Source organism: Epinephelus fuscoguttatus, linkage group LG7, assembly GCF_011397635.1.
Source record: "Epinephelus fuscoguttatus linkage group LG7, E.fuscoguttatus.final_Chr_v1".
Taxonomy (NCBI): Eukaryota; Metazoa; Chordata; class Actinopteri; order Perciformes; family Serranidae; genus Epinephelus; species Epinephelus fuscoguttatus.
Window position 1 is genome coordinate 29,862,831 of NC_064758.1, and position 23,465 is coordinate 29,886,295.

The 23,465-nt window shown below is 42.5% G+C and overlaps 2 protein-coding genes across 5 annotated transcripts; one reads left to right on the forward strand and one right to left on the reverse strand.

The window, feature by feature from the left end:
• Positions 1–1,015: 1,015 nt before the first annotated feature.
• On the forward strand, positions 1,016–12,538 carry LOC125891786 (receptor-type tyrosine-protein phosphatase V-like). 4 transcript variants are annotated; one of them, XR_007449656.1, is made up of 12 exons: positions 1,016–1,155; positions 1,669–1,757; positions 4,000–4,099; positions 4,183–4,273; positions 4,358–4,434; positions 4,601–4,735; positions 6,820–6,942; positions 7,087–7,247; positions 7,366–7,501; positions 10,041–10,102; positions 10,232–10,864; positions 11,138–12,538. XR_007449656.1 is itself a non-coding variant. In XM_049581289.1 (11 exons), exons 2-11 carry the CDS (start codon positions 1,753–1,755, stop codon positions 10,464–10,466), a joined length of 1,125 nt encoding a protein of 374 aa, XP_049437246.1. In that variant the 5' UTR covers positions 1,016–1,155; positions 1,669–1,752; the 3' UTR covers positions 10,467–12,538. The 4 variants fall into 4 exon arrangements, 3 of the variants coding, with proteins under 3 accessions (XP_049437246.1, XP_049437248.1, XP_049437247.1); XM_049581289.1 differs by having other exon boundaries at positions 10,232–12,538; XM_049581291.1 differs by having other exon boundaries at positions 10,235–12,538.
• A 136-nt stretch (positions 12,539–12,674) lies between these two features.
• On the reverse strand, positions 12,675–22,124 carry LOC125891785 (transcriptional regulator QRICH1-like). Its single transcript, XM_049581287.1, has 12 exons — positions 21,900–22,124; positions 20,905–21,193; positions 20,715–20,810; positions 20,472–20,612; positions 19,596–20,363; positions 19,296–19,473; positions 19,014–19,168; positions 18,775–18,889; positions 17,724–17,832; positions 17,307–17,455; positions 16,395–16,485; positions 12,675–13,938 (listed from the first exon to the last, which is right to left on the reverse strand). The coding sequence occupies exons 2-12, from the start codon at positions 21,157–21,159 to the stop codon at positions 13,752–13,754; spliced, it is 2,244 nt and encodes a 747-aa protein (XP_049437244.1). The 5' UTR covers positions 21,160–21,193; positions 21,900–22,124; the 3' UTR covers positions 12,675–13,751.
• Positions 22,125–23,465: the final 1,341 nt, after the last annotated feature.

The following is a 23,465-nucleotide window of genomic DNA, read 5'->3' on the forward strand; positions in this document are numbered from 1 at the left end:
ATGTATGTTGATGTTGCCCAGTATCAAGTCTTAATCATGTAATGAGACGATATGATCTACAGTAGCTAGTTCAGGTGCAAAGTCTCTCAAGACTGACAGATTTAGAAGGATGGGAAAAGTTTGTTAAAGCTGAGGGGTGGTGGGGCGTCGGTGGCTTAGTGGGTATAGCCGGTGCCCCATGCACAAGGCTGTTGCTTACCTGTTGCTTACCTGTCTTCTCCATTAAAGGCAAAATGCCCAGAAAAAATCTTGAAAAAAAAAAGCTGAGGGGTGGTGAGAAAAGATATGGAATATTATTAAATATTGTTATGCCAATATCAAATTTCTATTGTATGATTATTCGTCCCTGTGATGTGTGAAGTGCATTGTTTAGTTTTTGTCTGATGATTTTTGTTTGTTTGTTTCTGGGGAGTCTTTTTTATGAAAGAGTGATGCTGTTTGTTTGTGTATTGGTTGTGTTGTATGTAATCACCACCTGCATATACTGAGCTCCACTTCTACATGCAAATATGTGAAAAAAGGAAAGAAAACAATGAATATTTAGCATTAAAAAAGAGAAAAAAAGACAAAAAAACAAAAGAAAAATGTTCCCACTCGGGGGTAGTGTTTGTGTAAAAAATAAATAAATAAATAAATAAATAAATAAATAATTAAAAAAAAAAATCTCCTATGACTGACAAACTGGGCAAAAAGCAGCACTAAGACACATTATTGTTAATATATATATACGCCTAAAACTCTTTCCCTCTGTGTGTGTGTGTGTGTGTGTGTGTCACAGCTGGTAACCAGGGTACACCAGGGTCCATTGAAACTACCTTAAACCACTGGGGTGAAGTATTCCCTCAACATTTTGTTTTCGAAAAGCGACTAATGACACAGTAAGTACAAAGAATAGCTGAGGCCATCACAAACTGACACCCTTCCCATAGGTTTAGTGTTCCTCTCTCCACCCACTGTCTCCACCCATTCCACTCCCTCCACCCTTGAGAGAGAGACACACACACACACACACACACACACACACACACACACACACACAGAGTCAAAGGAGAGAGGATTATTAAAACCAGACAACCTTAAGATGACTTGGAGGGAAGCAGTCGAGTTCTCCTTCCCTTCAGACTCCAATCATTGAGCAGAGGCTTGTTTGGAAAGGTAATCCTGAAACAAACACATTGAAGCTGTTGAGACTCTGAGCTGTGTCCTTCTCCTGTTGCTGTTTGGGGTTCAAAACTTGTTGGAGCAGTTTTTCTTTCTTGTCAGATCAGTTTTACAAATTGCTGCGTGTGAAAGTTGGGCTGTGCTGGTCAGGTATGTGTTCTACTATAATGTGTGCAGGACATGTAGTGAGATTGGAATGTATCACGTTCTTGGTTTGTTATAAAAGTCAAACTAAATTGAGGGCTTAAATGCAAATACATTTGTGAAGGCAGCTAACTTCATCACATGTAATTCAGCTGTTCTCTCATCTGTATGACTGTGTGTTGTAAGCGTTAACTTGTGTGAACACATACCTGTGTTCAGGAGGAAAACATTAAAACAAGCAGGGGGAGGGGAAACAAGACATAGACATACATTCTCACTTTGATGGATCTATTGCCTGTTGATTTATTAATTTAAATGTATAAAAATGTACTTTATAAGATAGGATTTGATTTGTTCCCACAGCACCAACACTGAAATTCATCTGGCATCGTTCAACACCATGAGTTCCAGCTAATTTAAAGTGTAAGATTAACCACGGCAGGCAACATGAGGTAAGGACAAAGTTTCCTGTAGCATCCTGAAAATACACTTTTTTTCTATGTTTTTGCTGCTGTCAACAAATCCCATGAAAAGAACAAAGCCAACAATGTGTCAGTTTGTCTTTCAACATTTTCCAACTTCCTTGTCTGTGGCACGCAGCCCTGGACTCATTACTGAGGATGTTAAGCTTTAAAAAAAGGTCACAAAAACACACTCAACTGAGCAGGTTCACCAAGACAAAGCTAATCTGATGGCCTAGTGCAACAGGCCTCAGATTAATCTGACCTTCGTTAAGGTTATAGTGTTCAGTTTAGCTGTTTTAGAGAGTTGTTGATTCAACTTAATGGGTCATTTGGATGCTGGTTGTTTGTGATGCTGTTTAACTGTATTGCATTATGCTGAAAGGTGTTTCTATTATTTCGTTCACCCCATTTATATCAATGAGGGTATACGTAAAATAAGAGAAACACCCAGTTGTATGATGCAATACAGTTTAACAGTACCACAGACTACATCCTTCAAAGTCATCAGACCATTGTATCAACACTTCTAAAACAGTTTCAATAAAAACTGAACTTTACTTTCACTTAAAAAAATGTCCTAAAATTTTAGAAAAGAAATAGTAAAGGCTGCATTTTTTGGGGACTATTTTTCAGCTTCAATGTTGGTGCGCTTGTGAGTATTTATGAAAGCAGGATGGATGTGATCAACTCAAATACATACACTGCTAATGTTCATTGTAATTCAGGAACATGTCAGTCATTGAAACACTACTGCTCATTTATATTATTTTTTATAAATACATGGCAGTATGGGCTCAAGCATCACCATCTACAATCAGACACCTTACATCTTTATACAATCAGGTACTGGAAAATAAAGGACAAAACGCCTATCCAGTGGCATCACTGTGGCATATTGGAGCGAAACAATCTTTTCAGCTTTGACAGCTTCATTAACTTTTATTTCCTGAAATTAGTTTTTAAATGTATCAATGGTCTGTCTCCAGAGCCTCTTTCCAGATTTATTCAAAGACAAGACAGTAAGAGAGTCAAAAGAAGCGGTGTGAAAGGCAATTAGCCATAGCTATATCCTCCTGAGACCTGAACTTTTGTTTGGTATGCTTTTTTAATTTCTCCTAGCTATTTGGGATCAGTAGGACCCAATAAATATAAAAAAAACTATACATTGAAAAAAATAATTAAGTCCCAATGTCTTCAAACGAGACGATATTAAAGTCCTAATGTCTTCAAACGAGTGCTTCCTAACTAACAGTGTCGCCCATATGAAACTACAAACATTATTAATCATATATTAACAAGTTTCAACCATAAAATGTGATCAGGTTTTGTCCATTTTTGTGTTGGGATCAGCTGCAGACCGACTTGGCAGGGATGGCAGCCATTTTGTTTTTACATATATTAGTGTACTGTGCTCTTACTGCCACTAGATGGCACAAAAAATGTCCATGAACGAGGACAACAGGTCTAAGTTAAGTAGAATAAAGTATGAGGTCAAGTAAACCCAAAATGTGATATCCTCACATGACGACACAGGTTCTCAGGAGGTTATACTCTCTGTGCAACACATCAGTCTCATACGTTGTATTGGAATGATGTTAACTTCCATCATTCCTATCAAATAAAAGAGAAAACAGAACATATGTTTGCCTTTATTCAGCAGGACAGTTCTAGCATGAGGAGGGGAGAGAGGGGGAATGACATGCAGCAAAGGGCCAAGGGTCGAGTCAAACCCAAAGCCTTTGTACATGGGGCACCTGCTCTACCAGGTGAGCTACTGAAAGAAACTAGAGACCATCTTATGACTGGATCACTCCAGCTGCAAAACAGCGATCCGCAACTTATAACAGATGTGAGCCAGGGGCGTAAAGTGGAAGGTCCTTCCCTAATTCCTAACCCCACACCAATCTTGGAACTTGACGTTCATTTTGAGCTTAACTACACACCTGTAAAGTTTTGTGACTGCATCTTGCTCAGTTGTGACACTATGGCACTGATAAAGTCAGCAGACAATAACACCTGCCAGAGCCCTCAAAACGGCTTCTGTGTCAGTTGTCACTACAACAGGTGCCACCTGGAGCACATTTTTGCCATTACCGTACACACAGACTTACAAGGTGAAAACAATACCAGCTGTCATGACATTGTCACAACTGATACCAGACATATCCTCATTGTCAGAGTGCATTAATGGTCTTAAAATGGTTTAACGTAACACAATCATGTCTCACAGGGTGCAAACTTTCCCAAGAGTGCAAATTCTGCAGGCGTTTAATTCGAGATGCCAGACTCTCGCCGCCAACGACAACAGAGGCTTTAAGCAGGAGTTTGAGGTATGTATAAAAGTGAATTAGATTTCTGATCTGAGAAGCTAGAAGTGTTTGTCATACGCAATAATATCTTTGTCTCTGTGAAGGAGCTTGAGAGAGTTGGTAAAGACCTCCCCTCCAGAGCAGGTGACTTACCGGTCAACAGAGAAAAGAACAGATACCCCTACATCCTGCCATGTAAGTGCAAATCATGCTAATACAGATCACAGCGACTGTGTGTGGCAGTTTATTAAACTTGTATTCGTCTGCTTTCATCTATAGATGACCACTGTCGCGTGAGGCTGTCCATTCAGAACTCCCAACCACACACTGACTACATCAATGCAAATTTTGTGCCTGTAAGAACTCATCGGCCTCCTCATATTTATTTTGTCTGTCATTTTCAGAACTCTGTCTTCCTGTTTTACCACCTGTCTGTCTGTCTGTCTGTCTGTCTGTCTGTCTATCTGTCTGTCTGTCTCCACATCTGTCTGCATCTCTTAATGACTGTGTGTCTGTATTCAGGGTGGAGGATCAGAAAGAGACTTCATCTGCACCCAGGGTCCTTTGCACAACACCATCGCTGACTTCTGGAGGATGGTGTGGGAGCAAAACGTCAGGATAATCGTCATGGTGACAGCTCTGAGATGCAAGGACATAGTGAGACACATTCAGTTTATGTGTGTGTGTGTGTGTGTGTGTGTGCCTGTTGCATGCTTTTTGCCTCTGAATCCTCTGATGAAATATTTTTCCTTATTTTATTAAATTCATCAGACATTCTGAGGAAAAGATTGACCCCACTCTTATGTTTGTACAGTAAATTTGAAGCTAGAGCTGGGAGACATAAGACGTAGCATCAAAGACTGATAATAGGGGGAAATACTTGTTTCAGCACATGCCCATTAGTGAGTTATTGGAGTGCCAATAGGCAGATCTTGTTTATCTTCAGACAGAGCCAGGCTAGCTGTCTCAACTTGTTTCTAGTCTTTGTGTCAAGATAACTGGCTGCTGACTTCAGCTTTATATTTCCTGTACAGACTTGAAAGTAGTATAAATCTTCTCATCTAAGTCTCATCAAGGAAGCAAACAAGTGAATTTTCCAAAATGTTAAACTATTCCTTTAAAGGGGTAGTAGCAGTAAGGACTGTAGATTGCAACCAGCTGAAACTTCAGTGTTCATTGGTCAGGAGGTTTTTACTATGAGCCAAATTTTCCGCAGAGGTCTCTTCCTCCAAAACAACCGGACCAGGTGATTAAAACCAGAAAAAAAACACTGAAAAGAGCAGTTGAACATTACAAATCAGTGTTCCTCTGACAATAGCTATGTTTCCATCCAAAAGTGATTCGAATTATTGAAAATTAAAAGAAATATGAATCCTGTGTGTTTCCATTAAATGTACGGACTTTGGTGAAAACTACGAACTCACGCAAGTTTTCTGCAGAACCGGCAACCAGCTTGTAAATGCATTACTGCATTCCCGACCCGGAGTGTGGATATCACCATGGAGGGAGGTGCGCTACGTCAGATGTAATTCGAACATAACTGTTTCCATCCCCCGTTTTGCGAATCAACATTTTTTTAATCAACCAAAACCCGGCTAAAGCGAGCGTATTTTAGTTTGTGCGAATCAGGGGATTTTAATTCGAATTTTGGCGTTTCCATCATAATTTTCTGATGCGATACTTCTAGATGCGCATCTAAACAGTCTGATGGAAATATGGCTACTGTTTGGCTCATCAGAAACGGGCCACTAGCCCAGCACTTGCTAACGTGTGATCACCTTTTGTCTTTGATAACGTAAGATCAAGACATCCAGGAGTTTTTTACCCACAGCCGAATTCTCTGCAGAGGTCTCTTCCTGTCCAAAATAAATGGAGCTGGTGATTTGAACTGGTTGCAACACTGGATAAATCAGTTTCACATTAAAATTTACTGTTTTCCCAATGCTATTTGGCTCATTGCGGAGGGGCTGCTAACTGTAGTGGTGGACACAAAAACACAAATGGTCCTATCTTAAGCCAGTGTTTGGTTATATGGCAGTGCAACATAGCTGACTCAAGGGGCAACCTCCAGGCCTGAAAATGAAGCCAGTGAAAAGTGCCAAAACCTGCAGTTCCTCTGATGGCCACTTGAGGCTGGCACTAGTAGCAAGTCAGTCCCCAGAGACCCCCATGTTAAAATGCCCAGCTTTACAGCAGAAATAAACATGTTTACAGCCTAGTACAAAAAATGTTTTGCTCTCTACAGCTAATATCCCACCCTCATGACATGGGTGTGGCGTATAATTTCGGGCAGGCCGCTTTGAGTGACAGGCTGTCTGCTGATAGTGTCCTCAGCTTTTCAGTCAAATCCACCCCTCCACTCCTCCACCGCGCCAACCTCTCGCCCAAATATGGTCACTACGGACTTCAAGACACCAAGATGGTGGCAGTAGGAATGCCAAACAGGAGTCTTCAAACCAATGGGTGACATCATGTAGTTCCATCTATTGTTTTTACAGTCTATGGGCAGACTCCATAGATGAGAGCTTGCTCTCTATGTAGATTTAAACGGCTCATTCTAAGGTAACAAAACCCAGACATTCTTATTTTCAGGTGATTATACACTGTAGAAAACAAACTCATCATATTTAGCTCCATTCTTGCCAATCAATCCTACACACTGGACCTTTAAGATACTTACTATCAGTTAACACCTTACACGTCTTTAATAATCTGACCCTGTCCCTTATTTCTGTGTGCAGGTACTGTGTGACAAGTATTGGCCTCTGGAACAAGGGACAGTTTATCATGGACTGATCCAAGTGACAACAGTGACCCGCAAACAAGGTCCAGATTATTTTATCACCACCATTAACCTCAGACAGGTGAGTGGTAGACACATCCATCATCCCCTCTGGTACTTTGTAAACTGCTGCTGTTGACTTCTGTGCGCTGACTGCGCCAGTAATCAATCACAGAAGAAGAAGAAGTCCTTGTGGATGGCTTGAAGGGAAGTGTTTGTGTTTCAGAGAGACTGTCCAACAGTCAGGATAATCACACACTACTACTACCCTGCCTGGCCGGACCGGGGCGTCCCTAAAGACCCATCCTCACTCTGCGCCTTCACTGAGCATGTGCGGCAGAAATTGGAGGAAATTCCACGCCTGGGGCCGGCCGTGGTGCACTGCAGGTGTGACCTCTGAACTTCAGCCCATCACCCTCTCCCTCACGAAACCCATTACTCACTTATGTTAAAAATGTGCCCCTTTCAAGATGTTGAAAGTGAATCCTCTGCTTATGTGTTTCAGTGCAGGCGTGGGGCGTTCAGGAACGTTTGTGACGCTGCTGTGGCTGATGCAGCTGTGTGCGAGGGGCATCCAGCCTGATATACAGGCTGCTGTGGAGGATCTACGGCTACATCGCATGTGGATGGTCCAGAATCTGGTCAGTCTACTGATTTGTTCCTCAAACACGCTCAGGGGATGAGGGAAGTAATGTAACCTGAGGGTTCGATGTGTGGTAGTTGTGTCACTCTTGTTGAGAGTGCACAGCAGGATGGAGACGGATATTCTCTTAATCAGCACTTTATTATTCTCCACACTTCAGCAGCTTCACAACAACAGTTTCTGGTTACACTTCCTTAGTAACTGTATAAACACTTTCAATATATTTTTAGCAGACTACTAAAACACATGAATTAACTTGTAAACCTCAGAGTAACAATAAAATGTAAGCTGGAAAAAGGAAAAGTACAACCGAAAGTAGGTGTATAAATGAAGGTGCTGGCTTATTTGACAAAAACAGGCAAATGAAGGTTTACAAAAAGTCTTTAAAGTGCTTACATAACACTACTTTCTTTAAACAAAGAAAGCAGTAATAAATTAGCATTTAGTAAATAAAACACTGAATGAATGATTCAACAAAAAGTTCACCATGCTCCTTCTAGACAAGAGTAAAGATCACTGACTCAGGTGCACTATAAACTCCAGCTTCTTAAAACTGCGACCCAAACACAGCACCTCTGCTGCCACACTGGCCCACTGGCTCCAACTTTTTGCTTCTTCAAGCTTTTTAACCACCACGTCCTTCATGAGTGATTAAGCACAGCTGCGTTCAGCCACTCTCTGCATGCCGAGAAAAGGGGGAGGGCAGCACCTGGGGAGGAAACAGGAAAAATCCCGAGTATTGAGATTTTTTTTTTTACTGAAGTAAAAGTAACAATTATAGAGCAAAACAGTACTCCATTACCAGTATAAGTCCTGCGCTCAAAATTGTACTCAAGTACAAAAGTATTAATGCGCTTAAAGGGGCAGTTCACCCTACAGTCAAAAACACATATTTTTCATCTTACCTGCAGACCTATATATCAGTCTTGGTTATTTTGGTGTGAGTTACAGAGTGTTGGAGATAACAACCATAGAGATGTCTGCCTTCTCTCTAGTGTAATGGAGCTAGATGGCACTCAGCTTGTGGTGCTCATAGTGCCAAAAAATATGCATGAAAAACTCAACAGCAATGTCTCTTTCCAGAAATCATGACCTCGTTACTCAAAATAATCCAAATACCTTGTTGTGAGCAGTTTCATGTAGGAACCATTTTTTTGCTATTGTTACCGGCTCACCCTTTTCTTACCCTTTAAGGGTGGTGGCCCTGTGGGTGTGACATGTACTTCAGTGAGTATATGGGGGGAAGAAGCTCTCTTGGGGTGTCATGGTAAAGGCAGCAGGCGGTAAAGAGTAATGATAGTCAGTAGAAGCGTCTAGATAAGCCCAGGGCTACTGTTCGACCTTATGAGAAGGCCACTGCAATAAAGCCAATGTTGGTGAATGGCACCCAAACGCCTCATCATCCTTCCTTCAGCAGAGTGGTCCAGACTGTTAGAAGCTAGTTACCAGCCAATAACAAGCCAAGCTAAAATTAATGTTAATAAGCCAGCATGTTCCCAACTATGGTTCAGAGCTGGGAAATTGTCACACAGAGAGGTAACACTACCAAACTACAGTCGCCAGTTGTATCACCATGCAGAAGGAAGCGTGCATCTACTGCTAGCTCACCTAGTGCTGCTGAGCTAGCTAAGGCAACAGCTCAGCCAAGGAAGATGCCATTAATGTTTTATAGATGCACACTTCCTTCTGTGTGGTAACACGGTTGGCTGATGTTATTCAGTAGAAAGAAAATCGTTCCTACATGAAACTGCTCACAACAAGGTCTGTGGGTTATCTCGAGTAACCGGGTCATGATTTCTGGAAAGAGACATTGCTGTTAATTTTTTGTGAAGCTACATTTTTATGGGTAATCGAATCTACAGGATAACAAATCAAATCAAATTTTATAAACTAATCATGTGTTTTGTACGTAAAATAATTTGAAACTATAGCTTTTAGACAAATGTAGCCTGGTATAACTAACATAAAACGGAAACACTCAAGTATAGGCTACAAGTATTTAAATTGTAGGTAATTACACCCTTTTATCAAAATTGAAAGTCCTTGTGATGGTAGTTATCTTACTTGAATTAAGACTGGAATTGAGAAAACAGCTCTCCCTATTGCTGGAAGTAGCTGTGCACTTAACGCACAAACACAGCAGTGGCGTTAACATTCTCATCTCTGTAATGAAACTAAAAAACCTACTCCCAAAAATGCCAAACTACTTCCTTAATGTGCTGTGTAACAATGTGATAAACACATGTCCCTGAAGTGAATTCTCTTGTAATAAGTATAAAGTAGTAGAAAATCAAAATACAAGGTGCCTCAGAATCAAACTTAAAATTGTACTTAATATTCAGTTAAATAGACTGTATTCTTGTTTAGATGGTATTATGAAGTGTGTTTAAATGCACACTTGCTATTCACTGTCCATCGCTGTCTCACTATGGCGCTCATGAATCTGTCATCTCTGTACTCATTAACACTGTGTGCTGTATTGTTTGGTCCCAAACATGAGATCCTCATTACCTGCTCATTCCTCTGTGTGTACTCAGGAGCAGTACATATTTGTTCATCAGTGTCTGCTGCACTGGCTCAGTGGAGGAACCTCAGCAAGGTGAGAACACAGAAATAAGCTCCCACTGAGCACCATCACACACCAAACTCAATTTTGGCACAGGCAGCATGCATAATTAGTCATTGTAACGTAAGTTGACATTTTAATTAGGCGTCTTCTCCTTCCCAGCAGGCCACCAATTCAGAGAGCCGGTTCAAATATTAACCACAACATTCAAGATCAGCCCCACAGATCCTCGGGACGGGGGGGCCAAGCGGGGAGGAGGAGACGTCACCATCAGCGACAGACACCTCCTGCGGACCAACCACAGAACACAATGCAGCAGATTTTAAACCCTGGGAAGCTGCTGAGGAGGTTACTGCCTTCCTCGTCTCTGTTTAATCCTGGCTCACACGCCTCCTGAAGTCATGCTGTAAAGCTGAGAATACAGAAACAAGCAAGAACATCATGTATGCCTTTATACAGCATTTAAGAAGGAAGGAAAGTGCAGAAATAATGCTGTGTGTGCTGTTCGACGTCAAGCCCTGCAGGCGGGAAACTGGCCTGACAACGTGCAAATACATGCTGGTGAAGAAACCACAGACGCTGCAGTTCCTCCTGATACAATGAGGAAAAACATAAAGGAAGAACCTGCCGTACGGGTCGAACCTGATCCTCCACTGTGAATGACTTACCATGAGATTAACAAGGACAATGACAAGGCTGCTCCCTGTACACTGATTTAAATACAGAGCTGACTACCACAAGTGGAATGTAACTAAGGACATTTACTCAAGTACTCTACTCACGTATAATTTTGAGGTACTTGTACTTTACTTGAGTATTTCTATTTTATGTTACTTTCTATTTCTACTCCGCGTCTCAATGGGAAATATTGTACTTTTTACTCAACTACATTTATTTGATATCTTTACTGTTGTTACCAAATATAAATCAACTAATCGATCACGGTGTGTAAATCTAAACTCCCCAGCAGTATTAGTAACTAATTAAAATGAGTTCCACTTTTACATTAAAGTGATGAACACATTAATGCATCCATCCATCCATTTTCATCCCCTTATCCTGGGCCAGGTCGCGGGGGCAGCAGGCCAAGCAAAGCACCCCAGACGTCCCTCTCCCCAGCAACGCTTTCCAGCTCCTCCTGGGGGACCCCAAGGTGTTCCCAGGCCAGATGAGATATGTAATCCCTCCTGGGTGTTCTGGGTCTGCCCCGGGGCCTCCTATCAGTTGGTATCGCTCCACCTCCCACACCAGCTCCAGCTCCTTCCCCACCAGAGAGGTGACAGACATCCCCAGAGCCAGCCCGCGATGCAAGGGATCAGCACACCCTAGGCCAAGCCCCTACCTGCTGCCCCGCACCCTGAATCCCGTCCCCACAGGGCGACGGCTCCATGTTATCTATTCGGGCTGAGACTGACCGGGTCCCAGGGCGGAGGCCCAGTGTCTCCATACTGAGTGAGGGCCTCAAAGTCCGAGTATGCTGTTTCATCAGTCTTCTTGAATCGCTCTTAGTCTGGCCCCTCCCCTGGGAACACTTTGCCTTGGGAAACCCTACAGGCCCTGGTCAACACAGCTCCCAGGTTCACAGGGACACACAAACCCCTCCACCACGTTAAGGTGGCAGTTCTCAGAGGATTAATGCATCAATAATTATAATTCAATAATATAGTATATATGATTCAGAAATGGCCCATTCTGCACATATACTTTTGCTATTCTACGGACATTTTCATGATGATACTTTTGTACTCTTACTTAAGATAAGTTTTGAATGCAGTACATTTAACTGTAACAGTGTTTTCACACTGAGGTTAAGGACAGCAACTAACGAGTACGTTCACTATAGATTAATCTGTTGATTCTTTTCTCAATTAATTATTTCATTGGTCTATGAAAGAGTAAAAATGTCAACCAATGTTTACCAAAGCCCAGAATCCATCCATCCATTTTCAACTGGTTATCTGAAGCTGGGTTGCGGAAGAAGCGGGCTGAGCAAAGTATTCCAGGCGTCCCTCTCCCCAGCAACGCTTTCCAGCTCCTCCTGAGGGATCCCGAGGTGTTTCAAGGCCAGATGAGATACATAATCCCTGCAGCGTGTTCCGGGTCTTCCCCAGAGCCTCTCACCACCAGCTGGACGTGCGCCCAACCAACACCCAAAGCTCAAGCTGACAACCCTTAATGTCTGGTTTTGTCCACGACCCAAAGATATTCAGCTTACTGTCACAGAGGAGTAAAGACACCTGGAAATATTCACATTTAAGAGAATTTTAACTTTGACAGACTCGATTATCAAATTAGTTGTTGATTAATTTAATAGTTGAAAATGAATCAAGTGATCATTGCAGCTCTACTGTGGTATTACTATTTTTACTTAAGTAAAAGATCAGATTGGTATCTACTGTGTGCAGCTACCAAATATGTCTGGATGATTCATTGTTTTAGTTTTTCTCTGCCTTCACCAATGAGGTCATGCTACTGGAGAACTTTTATTTAGTTGTTTGTCTTTGTGAATAATGATTGTGCACCATTCTATGTCACACAACGCAGGCTGTCAGTACTTACGGATGCACGTGCAGCAGAATTAACAGACTCACTAGAAAGGCAGACACATGGTATAGTGGCTGTACAAAAAAGGTCATGTTTCAAAAACACACAGGCACTGCCATTCTCCTTAGATGACTGAAACCCATTACAGTACATGAAGGAGCTATGAGTATTATACATTATAGAACATAAAAGGGCTAACCCACTTTTTTAGAGTCTCTCTTCTGTCATGTAATAAACATGTATGATACAACAGATCCCTCTTCGGGTGAGTTTTGGAGTTTGCAATGGACAGGACAGAGAGAGAGGAGGATCCAGCAGCAGTCGGCAGCCTTCGCCCCTCCGTCTGCCAACGTCTCCACCGTGTGGCAAGTGCTAGTAGCTGCAGGGCGAGTGATGACACTGTATTGCAGTCAAGTCTGTGTCCTAGTGTGATTCAAGGCTGCCGAGCTAGTCCAACAGCAAGCAAACAGCATTCACTAACAAGCGAGTCATCTCCAGAGTTCAGTGTGTCTGCGTGTGGATTCAGCTCGAGACAGACGAGAGTGAAATACAAAAAAAATTGGAGAATTCACACAAGTTGAAAATTAGCTTTGAGCCTATGTTTGGCTCCTTAATGCAGTCTTAATACCACTGAGGTATTCACTGTGACACTCAAGAGTGACCAAGGCAGATGAGGGGAAGAAGAGCAACAGAGAGGGATGTTTATGAAAAGCAGCGTAGCGCAGGCCAACCCCAGTGAAAATATATATGAAATATATTACAGATTAAAACAAAATGGGGAAGGGAAAATTCCAGACTATTGGTAAGGAGAACCAACAGTTAAAATAACATTTAAATTAGAGTTCAGGTCCAATAAAAAGATTAGACACTACATCCTTTGGCCAAACAGAAAGAAACTAACTTGGTGGTAAGGTCGAGAGATTGCCTCCATAAGACAGATTATTATCTGTATTGGTTTTATGTACAGTCCGTGAATGTAAGATATGCTCACACATAGTGAATATAAACATATACATGCCACCCTTTAAGACCACAAGAGGGTGTGAGAGAATAGAAAACTACCAATAATGAGCAATCAAAGGCTGGGTGAAGAGAAAGAGGAAGAGTCTAGTCCATTTATCGTTCTCCTCCGGTCCAACTAGTGCACGCTCTCCGACATGTTAATGGCTTCCTGGATTTCGCGGACGACGAGGATGCGGGCGAGCATCTGCTCCAGCTGTTCTTTTGGGATAGGTTGAGTTGAGTACCAGATGGGGCTGTTTGGAGCCACCACAGGCTCAGGAGTCAGGTAGAAGGTATCATTGCGACCTTTAGCACTCTGCGGACTGACAGAGACACAGAACACAGTGTGAGCACATTTTCGGGATGTCATTTACCAGATGTCAAAGTTACAGTTTCTGCCTCAGTACGATTTTATAAAATATTCTTTCTGCTACTGAGGGAGAGGATATGTGGAAAAAGTGTATTATCATATCACATTTATAGACATTTAATGCCAGAGTGAACAAAGGTGCCCTAAAAGGTAAATTCAGTGTTTAAACAATCTGGGCTCAGCCCTTGTCACTTCATCCTCAGGACATTTCATTTCTTTAATTATGAATTAATCTGCAGATTATATTCCTCCAGCAATCATCATCATCAAAAACCAAAAAGATATTCAGTTTACAAGAATGTAAAAGACAGAAAAGCAGCAGATCATCACCATGGATCAGAGGGAGCTAGCGACTGGCAAAGTAGTCCATTTTTTTGTCAATCAATGAATTATCTCTGCTGTAATTAACCTTTCACTAAGCCCCGACCCTTGGTGATGGTCCAACAAGCTGTTGCAGTAAGCATGGAGTCCACACTGTCACTAACTGCAGAAATATTATCATATTTTTGGGAACATGAAAGAGTGATTCCAGAGAGAAGCAGACAGAGGGGTCTACAGTCTGTGTTTGAAGGATATATCCAGGATGTCAAACTGACTCAGCAGCAACAACAGGTTAAAAAGACAAAGATAGTTAGAAGCTAAAACCCGAACTATAGCCTGCAGATCACAGTGTCAAAGTGAACCACCACATCACTGCTGATCGCCACAGAAGACAATGAATATAAAGGGAAACTTTGCTGATATTGAGCCAGCTGTGTGGCATCACAGTGCATGCAGATGAACGGTGTTTGGCTTCACCCCCGTGCTGCTGCCAGCCCATGGACCTCCACTGCTGGACGGGCAGGGATCTCCAAGGGAAGTCAAACAACAGCTGGTTGAATATCAGCAAAGTTTCCCTGCTTCCCTTCACTGGTTCCTGTACAGCAGGGTCGGTCTTTGTTTCACTGTTATAATCATTACAAAGCAAAAGCAGCATGTGTATACATTCAGTAGGCTATATCTTCAGTAGCTAGCTAGCTAACCCTACACTTTTCAGGGTTTGATTTTGGTTTTGGAACAGGGAAGAAACAAATATCTTTTTCCAACCTCTCCAGGTAACGAGTATCATTAATACACGACGTGCCCCAGGCACAACATTTAGCTCCAAATCCACTAAACCAGCCTGAAAATGAAGGAAATCTGAAACAACTGTAAGCTTAATGAATTATAGAGAAAGGTATTGGCCAAAGTATTATTTAAATTGTCCATCTGTGTTTCAATTAATCAGATAAGCCAAAACTGATTTGTAGGCTGGGTGCTTTTTTAAAGAATGTCCTTCCTTTGTTTAACACTTTCCCCACCACTGACGACATTTTCCGTCATTTATGTCAGAAAGCTTCCCTTCTTTAGTTTCATGTATATGCTGTTTATATATTCATAAAACAAATCATTCTGTGGGTCTTTAAAGATTAATGAATATGATTGAAAATGCTGGTGGTGGCTGGCAACTTAAAAACAATACTCTGACGGGGAAAGTGTTAAGTAACATTTGTTCTCCAATCAAGCTGTGTGACATTGTTCTGACATTTATACTGTGTATGTAATGCTTGTGCTTCATACAATTTGATCATGGTCTCGAATCACAAATATAAGGACATTTCTGATTTCTGAATTTTCTGCATTGAGACAATCTTTCAAGAGAGAATCACAAAGCATCTAACAATTGATGTTTCCCCGCCCTTTGTCACTGGTACTGGGCGTGTGCCACGTGTGGACTACAGCGCACTGCAGTGCATGTTTTTATGTGTTAAATGTGATCATGCTGTGCAATTCTGTGCCCACGCTGCAAACCAGTTTCCCTTTGGGGACATATACCTATTTTTTTTTTTAAACCTTTTTCTTCCTATTCACAAGTTGTGAAGGACGCTGACATTTTTATAGACAGCTGAAGCCAAAGAAGTTAGTTGCCTTTATCCCTGAACAAATTATTAAGAGGCAGAAAACACAAAAAAAATCATTCACCGTTTTTAAGAGGGAAAAATGAGGAGTTATTATAAAGCAGCCATGTTTTTGTCAGTTGCCTAGCAACAGTGTTTTCACAAGTTTAACCACTTGAACACTTAAGTGCAACGTGTTCTCCGTAACCCATGTCAATAACAAACACAAGAGTTTTATTTAAAATGTAGCAGCAGCACCTCAAAAGAGAAACTCTGGCTCTCATCATGAATTGATCACCCTAACCTTGACCACAGTGACAAACACTACATGCTTGCACAAAGAGGCAGTTTTCTTCTCACTAATGACACACTGCCATAGGTGTTGAAATAGCAGATTAATCTTTCATTAAACTGAAACACACCTGAAAAAACATGTTTTAAAGTCAAATTTCCTGATTAAAAACTCAGACTCAGAAAACTTGTGTATATTTACCATTTGAAGAGGTAGAAATCGTAGAGCTTGATGGGACATCGCAGGGGGTTCTCTGGGTCCTCCAGCTGCTCTGAGTACATGTCATCTGTGACTGAAATATACAGTACACAAAATATTATTCACCCCTAATACAAGGTTTCCTCTCAGGCACCACAGCACAAATACAATTCATACACTCTTCGGGTGCTTTCACACCTGCCCTGTTTGGTTTGGTTCAATTGAACTCAAGTTCGTTTGCCCCCTAAGCGCGGTTCGTTTGGGCAGGTGTGAACACAGCAATCACACTTGGATGTGCACCAAAACAACCGGACTGAGACCTTCGTGAAGAGGTGCTCTCGGTCCGGTTACAAACGAACTCTAGTGCGGTTCATTTGTGGTGAAAGCGTGTTCCGACCTGGATCTGAACCAACTGCAGTCCCATGACACATTGTTTGGGTTAAACATGAGCATGTTACAGTCCTGGAGGATTATTAATGTGCACCTCCTCCTGTACTGCCTTAATATGCACATTCAGCACATCCAATGCATCAAAACATTGTTTTCTAGTTGGAGCCGCGCCTCGTTTTCAAACTGTATGGTTTGACTAAAATGAACAATGGCAGCAATATAGTCCACGATGAGCAGCGCTAAAATCAACCTGCGTAGTTGTCCCTCCACTGTGACATTAGAAAGTGTCACATTTATCTTGCAAGTGTTTTCTTCTTCAATGATTTTTTTACTTCCTGGATTTTTCCCACATGGAAATTCTGACCAATCAAGAGCAGCTTTCTTGCACAAGGCATTTGATCTGGTCCGCTTGTAAATGGAGCCGTGAGAAAACGAACCGACTCTAGGCAATTATGCAACTTAGTAACAAAATTAGTCCCTGATTTGAACCAAAGCAGTTAAACTCTAGGTCTGAAGCACTCGCACCTTTCTGTCCTATGAACCTCTCTGTTGATTTAAGGTATCGGATGCTGGTGCTCTTGTCTTTGGGGTTGTTGGGACTCTTCCTGGTGTGTCTCAGCACTTTAGAAAAGGCCACTTTTAGATGCTGATCCACTGTCTTCAGGTGGAAATACCTGTAAAAAGATATACAGTATATATGTTAACAGATTTGGTCAGTGTGTGTTGATTGGTGACCACATAAAAGCAGAGAAGAGAGAGAATAAAAGTGTCTTGTGTAGATTTGTTTTTCTGCTGATATTTGGATTGGGAATTACATGTGTCCAAATGAGGATTCACTCTTATGTAAAGAGGTAAATAACAGACAGTAGTGCTGCATGTCGAGTAAGCACTATAGAAAACTCATTCAAGTGTGATGCCTGAAGGAAATGCTGTTCAACTCACTTGGTGTTGAAGAACATTAAAGTTGTGAGCAGCGTCGAGGGAGAATGAGCTCCAAGCTGTTTACATTCCCACAGCATCTCCTCCGTCACATGACTGGGGATGATATAACCTGGTAGAAGAAGTAAAGAGCAGATTATGAAGACCTTGCAATTTATCAAATTAGACAAGTAATGCACAATCTTTTGTTTAGAAGCAAATTATCATTTCATCTGTAGCGTTTCACCAATGATAACTGCTATCACAACATCATTCTGCAAAGCCCTGTAATTCTAGGAGAGCTGCTTTTTGGCTAGCTGAGACAAGTCAAGACTCGGACCTGCAGTTTTCTATGTTGGTGCTTTTAAACACACAAGTAATAAAACCTCTAGTTTCAATTCTGATAGGCTACAAAACTGAAAATACTCACTTGGAATATATGTCACATTCTTAAACTCTTAACGACAAATAAATAATAATAATAGTAAAAATTAAATGTAAAAAATATATACTGGTTGGGCCTCTACATTAACCAACCACAGGTCTGCCTTTCTCAGTATTTTTCATTATACTCTGAACATAACCAAAGACTGATGCAAACAAATAAACTGCAGTCTGCAGCTTCAACTAATATCTATAGTGACAGTGTGTCAGCAAATAAAATTAGCTTTAAAATGAACATCTTACAGATCTGCCACTGCTCTGATTCAGTGAAAGAAGCAGCAGAAGTTGTGGCTTACATTTTTGGGCAAAAAGACGGACACTTATCTCCCAATGCACAGCACAGAAAACAACATGGGATACTACAGGCAATGCATTCTTACTGTAAAGCAATCTACCTAACTTCATTTTAATATTAGCCTGTGTTGGGCTACACTGACAATGTGCAGCTGTATCATTTATGAAAATATACATATCTGATTAAATGAGAGGAGGCAGAAACTTTGGTGACACCCTTAGCTTGGTAGGTTTGCGTATTCACTACTGAGCCCTGCATCTTAGGTAATATAAGTTGATTAGAGAGCATCAACACATATTGCATGCACACCCAAGATTTGGAAAACTTTGTCCACACCTAGTGGATGAATAGATGGTCTCCAAGGCTCCAGGATCTGGTGCAAACTGTGAGCAAAGCGAGTGTAGTACTGATCTGAGAAAACGTCGTCCACACGACCATTATCAAACAGATACTGCAGGAAAAAGGAGACAGAAATATCGGTCAAACACTGTTTCAACATCAAAACGAAGTACTAAAAGAGATGAACAGATGCTGAATGGAGTGTGTGTGTGTGTTTGTGTGCAGAGTGACCTTACTTTTTGTATGCACAGAAATACATAGTAGAGAACATCGGCTTCATAAGTCTCCCCTTCAAGCCCCCGAGCCTCTGTTGTCATCAAAGAGAGACCCATGCAGAGCTCAGCTACCGCACAGGACACCAAGTCCTCCTGGAAACGCAGTGCCTGGCGTCCTAAAAAACACACACACAAACCAGTGACTGTGGTGAAAGAGAAGAGAGAATGGCAATTTGGCAACATTTGCATCAATAACTAATTACTGTCTTAACACTATAATAAACATTGTGTATATGCACTCACGGCCAATCGGTGCCAGTTTATTCTTGTCTGATTTTTCCAACTCTGCGTTTTTCCGCTGAGCCCAAAGCCCCCACACCTCCAGCCCCTCCTCTGGCTTCAGAGTGGCAGGAAGCAGCAGCTCCTGCACCTGCACCTGCTGCTGACCTTGACCATCTACCTCTGCTACCACTGTCTGACCCTGAAGAGAAACAAACACAGCAACACTGTTACCTCCTGCAAACAAGAAAGACATGTCTATATTTGTATCTAAATGTATGTAAATGAAAAATCAACATAGCAACATAACACCTATGTTAGTACCTGCAGCTGCTGCGCATCCTGCCCTGACAGCCCCTGTGTGTGCAGCACCTGCTGCTGTGGATCCCAGATAAGCGACTGTGTAGCATTGGAGTAGCCCTGTACTGCCACTGGGATGTGGATGTTTCCGTTCATCAGCTGGGCAGGGAACAGTGTGTTTGCAGCCAGTGTGTGCACCACTTCTTCCTGGCCTCCCATTCCCCCGGAGCTTGTTATGCTGGAAACAGCCTGCACTGTTTGACTTTGACTTTTCAGCTTGTCATTTTCAACTGTAACTTGTGTTGGCATTGTAGTCATTGTTGTAGTGTTTGTCCCTGCAACCTGCACTGTCCCATAGGCCTCCTGGGGGATGGCAATGTGCGTGACCTGCTCACGGCCTCCGGAACCTGCAGGAGCAGAATAGACCGGGATTGTCCAGGTCTCCCCTGTGGGACTGGTGATAGTGCCTGTGGCACTGTAAAGGTGGGAGCTGTCCACAGTTAGGAGGTCCGGCCGCAGGGACACGTAACTTTGCTGCTGGCCCTGTCCCTGAGGGATAGCCAGGACTGTGGCTACTTGCTGACCAGGCAAGGCATAGGACACAGTAATGGGCATATCAACCTTGCGCTTCTTGGCTGGCTGGAGGACACCTGCTCCCTGTGATGTGGCAACGGTAGTGCCCAGCACCCTCCTCTCAACATTGTCCTGCTGCTGGGTGGGAGAGAGAGCCCCCACTGTCTGGATCTGAATCTGCTGTCCTCCTGCAACAGCTGCCACCAGCTGGGCTTGCAGCTAAAACACATGGGAGGGAGATGATAACGGTAAATAAATTCACACTCTCACTAATAACAAAAATTGTAATTCTTCCATGATGTTGAGGCTGTGTGTGTTTATGTGTACCTGTTGGTGCTGCTCCTCGGTGAGTTCGCCAGGCTGAATCAACTGTGCAGTGGTCACACCTTGAAGCTGTTGATGGGACCCAGAGGGCACTTGGAGGACCTGACCCAGCATCTGACCTTGCTGCTGGCCCTGGATCTGCACCTGAAAACAGACATTATGTGCCAAAGTTAGTCAACCAGTGATTAAAGGGAACAGGACAGGTGTGATAAACACAACACAAAGGTTCAATAACAAGCGACACACCTGCACAATCTGTTGCTCTGCATTCTGTTGTACAGACTGCTGCTGAGACGTGGACTCCTGTATCTGTTGCTGCTGCGGCTGAACCTGCACCTGAACCTGCATCAGAGGACAGAGTCTGTCAGAGAGCTTCATTTAAACAACAGAGCTCTTTAACATACTGCCTTGTGACTATTTTAATGCACTGATTTACCGGACAAGCCAACTCCAACAATGATCCTGCCACCTCTGTGCTGTCTGTGTAGATACAGTTAGCCTCTTGTTGGTAGACCATAGTGGTGGTAGTGGTCGTAGTATCTCCGCCTTGCTGGCTGAACTCCTGCAAGGCATCTGGGCCTTTGCTGGCCAAGGACTCCAGGAACTCCTTCATGCGATGCTGAGGGATGCTCCGAGCTTTCTGCCTCACAAGCTCCTCATAGGAGCCTGTGCCATCCAGGGAGTTATTCATTGCTGCTGACTGGGTCTTCTTCTCTGGGGAGGATCTGAGAAAAAGGCAGAATTCATTTAGGATTGTTTTATATATGTTGCAGACTTGGTTACAGTTTTTATCTCTATTAGTAAAGACCTAGATCTATCACATTTCAATTACCATGTGAACACTATTACGGCATGTAAAAAAGAAAGGAGTCAGCGACAATTAAAAGAGGAAAACGCTGTGCTGACTGCACAATGTTTACAATTGACCCACAGATCACTGTCCAGTGGCACTGCAGACAGATGGTAATACGAAAGGGTTAACTCTATCTGACTGTGTACGAGCAGGGACAAAAGCGCGGCCACTTTCCAAATCCGATGCAGTCAGTGTTCAAAGCAGCGATGGAAAGTGCTGCATAATGGAAACATGCAAGCTTTGCACAGTGAAGTTAGGATTGTGTGCACGGTGCATTGGCTCTACAGCAGCTAATCTAACAGCTGATTACACAACAAGCTAGGTTAGCCAGGTACACGGCTAACGTTTACTAGCCGCGTGTTGTTTGCAAATAATGTCCAGCCACAGCTGTGTTTAGCAAAGCGTAATAACGCGACCATGTGCACAAACAATAACACAACAGCTACGTAGCAGGTGGTACATAACAGTGAGCACCAGAAAACCGGTAGCCCTCCTGTCGGTAACGTTACACCGACTACATTTTTTCTGTTATCTTCAAAGCTAGCAGGCTAACGTTAGCAGGCGCGTTAGCTAGCTACCTCTCTTCCTCAAACGGGCCGAGGCTCGAGCCACCCACAACCGCTTCTCTGCCCTTGAAACAGCGCTCCTCTTCTAACGAACCGGAAAGCGAAGTGCTATTCACGCCTCCGTGTGGCTGCCGTACTCTTTATTTCTCTTAATTTTCGTTAGATAGCCAGCTGTAGTTTTTCTTTTTCTCAAACACTCATATTTCGCTGGGCGCCATCTTACAACACTATCCTCAGACCAATAGGCAGGCGATTTGTAACTCTGGCGTGCTATCGCGGTGTTTCCCCCGCGTGATCTCGCGGTAATACGCACTCGTAGGATGGTCCGTTAAAGGCGACACACGCAGGGAGAGCAGCCGTCAAGATCAGGTAGATGTCAGTCCACCTTAAACACCGTGTTATGCCAGACAGACGCTCCTAGTGGTTCACTGACTTCTGAATCTTTTAAGGTGGTCCCGAAGAGATGCGCTGAATATTTGGGTGGTGCTCGAGGAGCTCTGGGCAGTTGAGGGTTAATTCCCACGCACTACATTTCAGCGTGGTCTGCATTTCCCCACACTGCTCTGTTTGGCCCTGATATCTGCTTGAGTAATTATTTTCACTTTCTCTTGCTCATCAGTAAAATTAGAGGAGGGGGTATATCTTCCTCTTTCACAAATTAATATCCATTTATACGATTTTTTCAAACCCAAACCATGCATTTTCTTTACTTTTCCATTGTAAAACTAAACACTTCATCCTTTTTTTATTGCTCCAATATTATTTACTCTGTCAGTATGAGCCTGATTTAAGATCATGTTGTTTGACAAGCCTGCCAAATTAGCCACAGAAACTTGTGTTGCAAATTGCATTAATAACATGATCAATAGCTTTGGTTTGTTTCTGTTTTTATAACATGATACAGCTCAGATCTTGAATTAGAATTTAGAGCAGGGGTGTCAAACATATGTCACCTGGGCCAGAACTGGTCCACTCAAGGGTCCAATCCGGCCCACTGGATGACAGAGGCTGAGAGGTGCAAGGTTTTAGGAGCAAGTTAAATAGTGAGTAGCTGCTTTAAAGGCTTTTCCACCCTGGCCAGAAAATAGTTCTGTGGGGGGAAAAAACACTAAATATGTACAGATATCAAACATTGTGCAAAATATTGTCTATCAATAGCTTCAGTGCAAAAATCTGTGTAAAAAAAATGTGATATGACTGAGAGGTAGACTGACTGAATATGGGAAAACAGACAAATTGAAACTGCATCTCAGGCTGTTCATGTGTTTCGTAAAAGGATTAATGTTTACAGACTGTACTTGTGTTTGTTTACAGGAAAAGAAAGGGGAAAAATTGGAGCTGTTGTTATTTATAGGTGACTATGCAGTGGTTTCAGTGGTCTGGCCCACTTTAGATCAAGTTGGGTTGTATGTGGGTCATGAACTAAAATGAGTTTGACACCCCTACAATATCCTATTGTTTCCTACAGTTATTAGACTTTTCTTAGTGACATCATCAGTGACATTCTCTACTGGTGAGGTCATGGGAGCAGTGGACTACATGTAATTAAACTGGTAGTTAAACCACATTTTGCAGTAG

What these genes read in the sequence shown, in the direction of transcription:
- LOC125891786 (XM_049581289.1), top strand. An exon ending in ATACCCCTACATCCTGCCAT is followed by an intron (nt 4,274 to 4,357) that starts GTAAGTGCAAAT and finishes TTTCATCTATAG; the next exon opens with ATGACCACTGTCGCGTGAGG. An exon ending in TGTGGATGGTCCAGAATCTG is followed by an intron (nt 7,502 to 10,040) that starts GTCAGTCTACTG and finishes GTGTGTACTCAG; the next exon opens with GAGCAGTACATATTTGTTCA.
- LOC125891785 (XM_049581287.1), bottom strand. Translation starts at nt 21,159, where the DNA reads ATGAATAACTCCCTGGATGGCACAGGCTCCTATGAGGAGCTTGTGAGG. An exon ending in AGGATGCGCAGCAGCTGCAG is followed by an intron (nt 19,474 to 19,595) that starts GTACTAACATAG and finishes GTTTCTCTTCAG; the next exon opens with GGTCAGACAGTGGTAGCAGA. An exon ending in TATTTCTGTGCATACAAAAA is followed by an intron (nt 18,890 to 19,013) that starts GTAAGGTCACTC and finishes TTTTTCCTGCAG; the next exon opens with TATCTGTTTGATAATGGTCG.